The 11,045-nt window shown below is 60.0% G+C and overlaps 1 protein-coding gene across 1 annotated transcript; it reads right to left on the bottom strand.

Moving 5' to 3' along the window:
* Window positions 1-10,017: 10,017 nt before the first annotated feature.
* On the bottom strand, window positions 10,018-11,040 carry HEXIM1 (HEXIM P-TEFb complex subunit 1; the record flags this gene model as incomplete). Its single annotated transcript, XM_027701727.1, has 1 exon — window positions 10,018-11,040. A coding segment is annotated over one exon (702 nt), but the record flags the coding sequence as incomplete, so codon positions are not given.
* Between the last annotated feature and the right edge of the window lie 5 nt (window positions 11,041-11,045).

The raw sequence follows: 11,045 nt of genomic DNA, 5'->3' as shown, positions 1-11,045 counted from the left end.
CCCTGTTAGGGAGACCACCATCACCTCTCCACCTGCACCCACACTCCCCATCCCACCCAAGAGGTCCATCTTGATAGACCCAAAGGGACCAAACCAAATTTTAAAGCCAGGTCCCTTCTTAGATGGGGACAACCCCCTTTCCATGAGTGCCTCAGGCTCTGAGCTGATGTTTTTCCCATGCCCCTTCCTGCATCAGCCAGGAAATCCCCAGGAAAACCGCACTTGGAGGGCAAAGGACGTGTTTCCTTACATGTCCCCTCCACGGGAAGGCTGGGAGGACAGGGCTGTGACACCCCAGGGTGACAGACAGCAGCACCCAAACCCCACCCTGAGAGCCACGGCACTGACCTGTCACCGTCCTGTCCCAGGCCACCAGCAGGTCCTTGACCCTTCCCGGTCACTGTGGAGCCACCGGGGAGCTGGAGAGGGAAGTGGCAACGCTGGGGGTCAAGGACAACTGGGACCACACATATGGGGCTGTCCTGGGGTAGAACCAAGGGCATCCCTCCCTCTCCAGTGCCAGGAACAGCCCCAGCTGCCCCCTCCCTTTCCTTCCCAGCAGAGCGTTTCCGGACTTGGGGGATAAACAACCACCAGCATCACTGAGCCCTCCCCAGACCGTGTCCTGGACCCTGAACCACCCCCCCAAACCCCCCAATGCTCCATTTGGCACCGTGCAGGGTCACAGATCTGCCACACGGGGGGCTCAGCCAGAGAAACCCCAGTGCAGGGGGGTCTGCAGAGACCCAACACACCTCACACAAAACACAGGACAGAGAGCTCAGCCCTGCTCTGCCCTCCCAGCACAGACACAGCTTGGTGTCTCTCGGGAGTTAAATCCAGTCCCAGGACACCCCGCCCCCTTCCCACCCACGGATGGGTTCCCGCAGAGGGGCTGAGCACCCACACCTGCCCCCCTAATTCCAGCTCCACCTGCAGCCAATATCCCAATGTCCCCACCCTGGGCTTCTCCTTCCCCAGGGGAGCTCAGCTCCGGGTTCAGGGAAGTGGGGATGAAGGTGAATGAGAGTTACAAACTCCTCCGGGCCTCCCCGCCCGCCGATTTGAAGGGAAAAAACGGGGTTTTCCAGCCTTTATCCCCCCAAAAAAGCAGGGCTGTGTGGCCACTCTGCCTCAGCTTCCCCTGCTATAAAACGGGAATAACGCCGTGATTTCCACCGGGAGCTGAGTCCGGACCTGGGAATCACGACCCGAGATCGGCGGGGCAGCCCCGTGTCACCGCGGGGGGGTCACCCCGAGGTTACCTGCAGTCCGGAGCCGAGATTTGGGGCCGTGCCAGCGCCGCCAGACACGTCCCCGCCGCCGCTCCCGCGCCCGGCACAAAGTCCGCGGCCTCGGGCAGGGACTGGGGACAAACGGGCGGTGGCGGGGCCACCACGACCTCGCCGTGCCTTTGTCACCCTGCCCTTGCCCGCGGCGGGGCAGAGCCCGGGCCGGGGGTGCCGCGGGCAGGGGGGTCCCCCTGGGTGAGGGATGTGTGTGGATGCTCCCGGCTCGGCGCTCGGCTCGATCCCGCTGGGATATCGACTGGTCCTGGGGACAGGATAGGACACGGGGGTGGCCTGGCTGGGGACGGGCGGATGGAGCACGGCTGGATGCATCCTGGCCGGGCATGGATGGAGACCCGGCTGGCACCGCTCCCGACCCGCCTGGTCCCTCTCCCGGGCAGGAGGAGGGTGGTGCTGGGCTGCTCCCGGCGCAGGGAAAGGCAGGATGCGGCCCAGGAAAGCGAGGGATCCCGGCAGCCACTTGATGTCAGTGTTGGCCTGACGCTGCTCCCGGTGACGGGCAGAAAAATGAACAGGAAAAAGGCCAGGAGGGAACAAAGATTTGGGATCTGGGGGATCTGTGGCAGCGCCGGGATGCGCCGGGATGCAGCGCTTGGCTGGAGGGTGAATCCCTTGGGAGCCGCATCCCCTCTGGATGGAGCATCACATCCATGGGGCATCAACAGCAGGAAAAGCTGGATGCTGGTCCAGGGATTAGGGAGTAGATCCATCCATCCATCCTTTGGGATTTTCCAGCCTCATTACCAACAGCACTTCATTTAAGGGTCACCGACCCCCGCCCTGTCCCATGCCTTTGCTTTTGGATTCGGGAATGTGGCCCATCCAAAATGCCCAGTGGTTCATTGCCTGCCATGGACACCCTCTCCCTGTGCCTTATAAAATTAATTAATTAATTGATCATTAGCACTCGCATCCAGGCATCCATGAGTTGGATCAAATTGTCCCCCCTGCCCTGGAGAAGCCCTGTCTTGGCCGGGATAGGATTTCCAGGTGCCACCCCCCATCCCAAACCTGCCCATGGGGTGCCCACGGGACCCCCCTGTTCACCCCGATGCCCCTCTGCACAGCCCCCCTCCCACTTTGGGCTGAGTCAGGGTCTTTTGTGCAGATTCTGCTGCCTCTGCTTTTTTGTAGGTCCTACAATAAATGGTGGCACTGCAGGGCTCAGCTGTGGGTGATAATGTGGGGGGGAACAGGGTCACCTCGCTGGGTCCTGGGTCTGACACAGAGCACTCAGGGGGCACAGGGGACATGGGGACAGATGGGGTATTCAGAGGGTTTGGGGGGACCAGGGAAACGTTGAGGGGACAAAGGGGACACTGGGGACAGGGGGGACATGGGAGCCACAGGGCCCACAGAGGTCATGGGGACGCGGGGGTGGGGGGACAGGGGACATTGGAGGAACGTGGGAGGACACAGAGGACATGGGGGCACACGGGGGGACACCAGTGACAGGGGGACACCGGGGATGGGGACACGCGGCAGCCACAGGGAGGGTCTGGGGACAGCGGGGGGGCACAGAGACACAAGAGAGGGACATGGAAATGGGGCAGGGACACCCAGGGGACGGGGGGGGGGGGGGGGGGTGGGGGGGGGGGCCCGGGCGGCCCGGCGGGGCCGGGGGGGGGGGGGGGGGCGGGGGACGGGGAGCACCGGGAGCTGGATGCTGGGAACGCTGGAAGCACTGGGAAATGGCAGCTGGGAGCGCTGGGAGATGGATGCTGGGAGCGCTGGAAGCACTGGGAAATGGATGCTGGGATTTGGGAGCTGGGAGTGCTGGGAGCTGGAAGCACTGGGAGATGGATGCTGGGATTTGGGAGCTGGGAGTGCTGGGAGATGGGAGCTGGAAGCACTGGATGCTGGGAGCACTCCGAGATGGTTGCTGGGAGCACTGGAAGCACTGGGAGATGGGTGTTGGGAGCTGGTGTAGGGCGCTGGGAGCTGGGACTGGGGGTGCCAGACCCTGCTGGGCTCCCTTCACCCCACTCCTGCCCCAGCTTTGCACAGGGCTTTGCTGGAGCTCAGACTGGTCCCACCAAGCAGCTCCCTGTCCCATCCAGCCCATCCAGGGCAGTGCCATTCCAGGCCTCTGGCACAGTAACCCCCCTCCAAATGCAAATCCAGGCCCGAAATGCTCTGGAAGGAGACACTCCCATGCCACGGGTTAAATCCAGCCCCACAGCATTCCCCTCACAAAAAGCCTTCCCGGGGGCTGGGGGCAAACCCAATCCTGCAGGATCGGGGTTGTGCAAAACACCCGATGCCCCAAAAATATTCCTGAGACTCTGGAAAGGGTTGTGGCACCCCAGCTTTTGAGGTCAGCCAGACATGCCGGGGTGTGGAGGAGCTTGAAAAACACAGATAAGTGGAAAATAAATCAATCCAGGTCAGTAAACCACAAAATCCCCGGCACCAGCTCGGGAATCCCCCTGTCCCTGTGTGAGATCCTGATCCAGCTCCTCCAGGCAGCCTTGGGAACCTTGAACTTGTTCCTCCAACCTGGGAAGGCAAAGGGGCTCCGGGATGGGACTGATGGTGTTCCCGTGGCACAGGAAGCGCCCCAGGGAGCGGGATTGCCTCTGGATCCCAACATCGACCCCAGGGACCGACAAACAATGGCACTTGGGACCTCAGAGAGCCTCAGGGTGGGCAAAAGCAGCGCGGGGGAGGGACGGAGGGGCTGGAGTTGGGCGTGGGCTCCCGGCACACGGGTGAGGCTCAGCGGGGCCAGGACCGTCCCGGGCTCAGAGATAACCCTCCCTCTCCTGGAGCTGGACTTATCAGCACCCCAGGCTGCTTCCCGGCTCCTCCAAAACCCCCGTGCTCCCCCTGTGCTCTGCTTTGGGCAGCAGCAGGCAGGGAAGGACAGGAACAGGCAGGGAAGGGAAGGAGCAGACAGGGAATGGCAGGAATAGGCAGGGGAGGGCAGGAGCAGGCAGGGAAGGGCAGGAACAGGCAGGGAAGGGAAGGAACAGGCAAGGAAGCCCAACCTGCCCCACAGAGAAAGAGTCCAAGGTGACCAACTTTGTATGGACTTTTTAGGTTTGGGGGTTTTCTTTTGCCTTTATTTGCAAAATTTATTGCTTATTTTTGCCTTTTATGTGTCCTGATCCCCCAAATACACATTATTCCCTTAAATTCCTGCAGACTGACCCCCCTGCCCACACCCCACACAGCTCAGCCAGCGAGGAGAGACACCAGTGGGAAAAATCCCTGTGAAACCCTCGGGAAAGCTCCTGGACTTGGCCCTTTGGGTCCCTCCTGCCCTTGACAGCCGAGATGGAGGAGCCTGGAATTGGGCAGAGGGGGAATTTTGGGGGGAAAAGCAAGGTAACTGTCATCCCCTGAGCGTGCTGAGCTCTCACCGTGCTGGGGGAGGGCGGGGGCTGCTAATTGTGATCCATCTGCTAATTGTGATCCACATGATCGTGATCCATGTCTGCTGCCATCCAGGAAAAGTTCTGGAGAAGGACAGAGGCTTTCAAGAGTTAAACACAATAGCGTTAAGAGCTCAAGGCCGGGCCAAGAGTTGGGCAACCCCTTCTTAAGCCAGGTACCCCCTTTTGGGGCTGGGGCACCCCTTTCCTGAGCCGAGCACCCCCTTTTAGAGCTGCAGGACCCCCATGAACAGGACACCCCTCTTTGGCACTGGGGTTCCCCCTGTGAATGGAGTACCCCCCATTTGGGCTGGGGTATCCCCTCTGAGCAGGACACACTTCTTGGGGGCTGCGGTCAGCCCTGCAGGTGGAATAACCCCTTCTTTGCCACTGGGGTCTCTCCCGGGAGTCGAGTACCCGCAATTTGAGGCTGGGGTACTACTGTGAGCTGGACACCCCCCTTGGCACTGGGGTTCCCCCCTGCAAATACAATAACCATCACTTTGGCCCTGGGGTCCCCCCTTCGAGCCAGGCCCCTCCCCGGAGCCGCCCCTCCGGCCCCGCACGGGCCGCCTGAGCAAGGCCTCAGCCCGTCCCGGGCCGGGTTTCAGCGTCTCCATCCCGGCCCAAACCCCATCGCGGAGCCCTCGGGGCCAAGGGGCCTCAGGGTCCCCGGGCAGGGCCCGCGGCAGGGCCTGGTTGCGGTTTCCCCGCGGGGTTGCGGGCCCGGGCCCGGCCCCACCGCCAGGACCCCGCGCCCGCCACGCGTGGCCGCGGAGCCTCCTGGGACAGCGAGTCCATGCCCGCATCGCTCCCGCGGCCGCTGCACGCCCGGAGACTACAACCCCCACAATGCCCCGCGCCCCACCTCTTCCCCGCGTTCCCATTGGCTCCGCCGCGCCGTCTCGCGGCGGCACGGCGGGGTGTGATTGGCCGGTCGGGCGGTGGGGCCGGGGCGGTGGCGATGGAGGCCGGGAGGGGCCGCGCGGGAGCGGCGGCGCCGCCATTTTGTGTGTGAGGGGACGGGCCGGAGGCTCCTGCGTGGCCCCTCCGCGGTCCTTCCGCGGCCTCTCCGTGGCCCCGAGCCGGTGCTTCCTCTCCCGGGAGCCGAGCTCGGTCCTCGCGCTGGTCGTGAGGGGAGGGGCGGCGCCGCGGCCTCACCGGCCGCTCCCCCGTCAGCGCCCCGGGCCGGGAGCCCAGCGCTGCCCCGGGCGCCTCATGGGGCCGTGAGGGGCGGGGGGTCGAGGTTACCCCGCGGTCTGAGGCGGTGCAGGGGGGGGAGGTCCTGCCCGGGGGCTCCGCGGCGGGGGGGGGGGGGGGGGGGGGGTGTTCTGTAAAAATTAGCGTTAAACAGCATTTTGATGTTTTTCGGCAGCCGCAGCTCGAGCTGGTGCGGGGCTGGTCCCCCGTGAGGAGCAGCCGGGGGAGGAACAGCGCAGTTTTTGTGGAAGTTGGGGCCGGGAGCGCTCAGGGTCCCATACACCGCATAGGAGGGGAAAAAATACCATCCCTCGCGTTTAATCCTTTTGTTTCATACTTTTCAGCCAATTCCCGGCGGGATCCAGGCGGGATCCAGTGGATCCCAGCTAACATGGCCTCCCCCGGGGTGCCGAGAGCCTCAAAAACAAAAGCGTTTCGCTGTTTCCAGGGCCCGGGGAGCTCCTTGGCTGGGGACGGGGCGACAGACCCCGCGGCCGGAGGGGCTGATGCCGCTCCTGGGGCTGGGGAAGCACCTCCGGGGATTATTTTTTTTACCTGTGCAAAGTCAAAAAAAAAAAAAGGCTTTTTAAAAAGAAAAAAAAAAAAAAAGGTTTTTTTTGGAAGTGCTCAGCGCTGTTTGAGCTCTCAGCAGCGTCCCCACGGCTCCTCGGTGGAACTTCAGCTCCCGGCCCTGTTTTTCCCTCGGCAAAGGCCATTCCCATGTTTGTGGGGCCGGGTTTAGGTGCAAAACAGGGAGATTTGGGAGGCTTCTCTCTCAAGTGTGAGCTGTGCTGTCAGAGGCGGCTCTGCCAGTTCAAACCTGGGTTATTTTACATTTATGCACTTGGTGGGGTGGGTTTTTTTAAATTAGATTTCTGTTGTGGCTCTGCTGACAGTTTTTGCCCCCATGTTGCTTGAGCAGGTCCTGAACTCCAAAGCTTCACATGGGGAGCTGTGGCTGCCACATCCCTGGAATGTCCAAGGCCGGGGCTTGGAGTGACCTGGGATAGTGGAAGGTGTCCCTGCCCATGGCATGGGGGGGGGCACTGGATGGGCCTTAAAGTCCTTCCAAACCAAACTATTCCATGATTCCATTATATTTTTGTATCCCAGCTGCATTTCCAGAACTGGGACCTTTATTGGCTTTTACCCGTGACAGCTGAAAATCCCATTTCAAGTTGATTTTGCCAAACTGATTTGATTTGCCAAACATGCCCAGGTGCTCCAGGGTTTGTGGGGTGGGAGGAGCAGGAGGGGAACAATCCTGAGGGGCTGGAGATCCCAGCCAGGGTTTGGTGTGTTCCAGATGCACCAAGAGCTGCAGGTTTTCGGTGGTGGCCACACCAGCTGCAGATTATCCTAATTTTTTACCAAAATTCTGCACATCTCATAACCCAGAGGCACCAGGGTATTCCCAGCAGCTCCATGAGAGTGTCCTGGAAGGTAAAGCCAGTGAAGGGAGGTGCAGGTAAAGTCTGGCAGGACATGGAAGGGCTTCCAGTGCCGTGTCCTGGGTTATAACCCAGGATGGGATCAGGGAGCAGCCAAGTTTAACAGGCTCAGGCCTGGACTGGGAGATGGGAGCAGCTCTGAGAGCTGTTACTGGGACAATGGGACAGGATTCGGGGCTTCCCTCACCCCACTGCAGCATTAACAGGCTGATTCCTCCTTTTATTTCCAGTGTTTGCAGGGATCTGCTCCGTCCCTGCACTGGTCTATCCAAGAGCAATGGCTGTTCCTGCAGGTGGGATATGGGGTATCCCCAGTTTTGAGTTGGTGCTGTGTTTTCTGCCTCTCCCCAGGACAGAATTTCAGCTCAGAAATTCCAGAAATTTGTTTTCCTCAGCAAACAAACCCCCTGGGAGGGCGGGGGCTGGGAAAGCCCTTTGCCCGAGGGTCTCCCAGTGCCCCATTTTTCCAAGGCTGATGCCCCAAATCCAGCATTGGTGTTGCCTTCCCACATCCATGGAGTGGTGGTGAGGTGATTCCTGCCCATGGAGTCCTGGAATGATTTGGGTTGGAAGGGACCTTAAAGCCCGTTCAGCTCCATGGGCAGGGACACCTTCCACCAGCCCAGGTTGCTCCAAGCCCCGTCCAACCTGGCCTTGGACACTTCCAGGGATGGGGCAGCCACAGCTTCTCTGGGCAACCTGTGCCAGGGCCTCCCCACCCTCACAGCTACCAAAACCAACCCAAAACCATTCCATGATTCCAGCCTTTTGGTCCCAGGCTGATTCCTGCTGCCATCAGGCTCCAATCAGCTCCAGCCTGGCTCTGAGCCCAGCTCTGGAGCTCCTGGGAAGGCTTGGGATGGGGAGCTCTCCTCTTGGCCAGGGAGAAACTCAGGGATGGGCTCCCTGTCCATTACTGACCCTTTGGAGGTTCCAAAGGTCCCCAAATGCTGTTGGTCCCTGTCAGCAGGGGATTTGGACACAGGAGCTGGAATGAGCCCTTGGGATTGGGATAACCTGGTTCATTAAAACAGCAGAATAAAGCAGGAAAAGTCGGTGGAGCCAGAGCAGGTTGGGGAGTTGATCATTATGGTCCTTTTTTGTTTTGTTTTTTATTTTTAAGGTCTATTTTCTAAAGCATTGGCAGAGGAAATATTTATTTGGGGGTGTTGAACACACAGCAGGTTTGGGGTAAGTGGATGAAGGCAAACCCTGACTGGGAATATCCCCTTGGATCAAGGTGCTCCCATGGACCAGGAGCTGCATTTCACAGAGCCGGGCCCCTGTGGGACCCAGCCCGGTGCCATCGGACACGCAGAGAAAACGGGAATCCCGGAGAGGGAATCGCTCGGCAGGGACAGAAACGCCTGGGATGGAGGAGGAGGGGACAGCGCTCGGCCCCTCTCCCATCCCGCGGGATCCCGATGGATCGTCCCCCCCGCGCTGCGGTGATGTCATGGCACAGGGAAGGGGCCGGTGGCTCCCGGGCCCGTTTCCTTCCCCCGCTGGTGCCCCGGAGAGGGGAGGGTTAAACCCGGGCCCCCTCCCCTGCGGCTCCCTCGGCTGCCCCCAATTTGGTACCGACCCACCTGTGCCGCCAGCGCTGGGGACACTCCTGTCCCCTCTTTAACCCCTCTGTTCCTCCATAAACGCTGTTTTTCCCCCGCTGTAGCTTAAACCTGGTGTGACCCTTCCAGTGCCTCAGCGCTGCCCCTTTGACCCCCGACTTTGTACCAACCCACCTGTCCCCTCCTCCCCTCGCACTAACCTCCCTTATTTTTCTATAAAAGCTTGTTTTTCTCCTGCTTTAGGGAGGTTTGGCCAGGCTGGGGTTAAAAATCGGCCTGACCCTTCCAGCCCCTCAGCGCTGCCGCTTTAACCCTCGACTTTGTACCAACCCACCTGTGCTGGGGACACCCCGTGCCCTCCTCCCCCCCCCCCCCACCCCCCCGTTTTTTGTAAAAACCCCTCCCCCCCCCCCTTATTCCTGCGGGCAGGATCCCTGCCCAGGCCAATCCCAGCTCCTGCCTCTCCAGGTACAGCTTCCATTACCTCACTCCAATTCCAAGTCCCCTTGGCCTTCGCCTCCACCTTTTTACCCCTTAATTTACCTGTTTGCCCCCCGAAAAACTTCACTGCTTGGAGCTTTTCCTGCTTTTCCCTCCTCCTCCCCCCCTCAGGTGCAGGAGGGAGGTTGAGCCATCGCCTTCCCCTCTCCCTGTCAGCCATTTCAGGGGCCAAGTGCTGACTACCAAAACTTTTCCTTGGGCTGCTCCAAAACTTTAAGAGTTTTCCCTCACTTGTAGCTTTAAGTAGATTTATATTTTTTTTAGGCAATTTTTGCCCAGATTTCAGTTGATGACCTGGATTCCTACAGACCTGGGAGGAAACAGAGTCAAGTTTAAGTGAACCTTTAGGCAAACAGAGAGACCTCAGGTTACTCCTACCTCAGTGAGTGTCCATCACACACAGTTTCACCCCCTTTCCAATTATTTTTAACTATTTCGACAGCATTCAAATTGAAAATAAAGGGGGAGAAAATAATAACAAAAAAGTGTTAAGTGGGGAATTACAACTAATTTTAATCAAACAACAATTATAACATAATGAAAATAATTCAGGATGTATTCCCTGCTGGAATGCCATCCTGATTATTTTCTAGAAATCACACTGAAACCATTACAGTTACAAGTAATTAAATTTATTAGACCTCTATATTTTTTTATAGTCAGTTTTGGCCAATTTACAGCTTTCCTGGGGAATTTTTTTTCCTTTTTTTTTTTTTGTTTAGACACAAAAAAAAAATAAACCCATAAACCAGATATCACCAATACATCAACCCCCCCCTCGCCCCGTCACAGCCACCTAAAAAAGGGGGAGCTCTCGCCTCCCCCCCCAGCGCTTCAGCCCCATAAAAAGGGTCCGCGGCGACTCTGTACAAGGACCGTGTGTGTTCCACCCGGGACTGTAAAAACCCCCCCGCGCCCCCCGTGCCCAGTGTCACTCCCCCGGCTTGCAGGGGCCCTTCTCCTGCCGGGGCAGCTCCTGCTCCCGCAGCAGCCGCAGGTTCTCGGCTCGCAGCCTGTCCACCTCCCGCTCCAGCGCCTGCACCCGCGCCGGGTCCGCCGCCTCCCCTCCGGCTTTTTTGCTCTCCATCCTCAGCCGGTTGTTCTCCTCCTCCATGCGCGACAGGCACTTCTCCAGCTCCAGGTACTCCTTCACCAGCTCCTGCTTGCTCATGTTCTGCAGGCTCTCCACATGGTACCGCTCGTACGTCTCCGAGAAGTCCCTCTGCAGAAACTCGCTGCCGTCGCCCCCCATCCCGTCGCTGCCCCCATCCTCGTCCGCCGCCTCGTCCAGGAAATCCTCCTCGCTCGTGTCGTCCGACTTGGCGGCCGCTCGCCGCGGGTACAGCCCGGTCTTCAGGTCGGGCTCCTCCTGGTCGTGGTCCTCCATGAGGAACTGCGTGGTGTTGTAGGGGGCCACGGGCTGCCCCTTGGCGAACATCTCCGCCCGCAGCCGGGAGGCGCGGAGGCTCTGCCGCTCGTCGAACTGCTGCTTCTCCTCCCAGCTCAGCTTCGAGTACGGCTTCCAGCGCCGCTTCTTCTTCGACGGCCGCCGACGGTGCTTCTTCTTGCCGGGCCACTCCTCGGCGCGCCCCACGGCCCGGTACCGCGGGCCGAGGCCGGGACGCGCCGCTCCGCCCG

The sequence above is a fragment of the Neopelma chrysocephalum genome, unplaced genomic scaffold (assembly GCF_003984885.1).
Source record: "Neopelma chrysocephalum unplaced genomic scaffold, ASM398488v2 Primary Assembly neopelma1_165, whole genome shotgun sequence".
Taxonomy (NCBI): domain Eukaryota; kingdom Metazoa; phylum Chordata; class Aves; order Passeriformes; family Pipridae; genus Neopelma; species Neopelma chrysocephalum.
The sequence above is the reverse complement of the archived record's forward strand: the minus strand, read 5'-3'. Positions and strand labels throughout refer to the sequence as shown.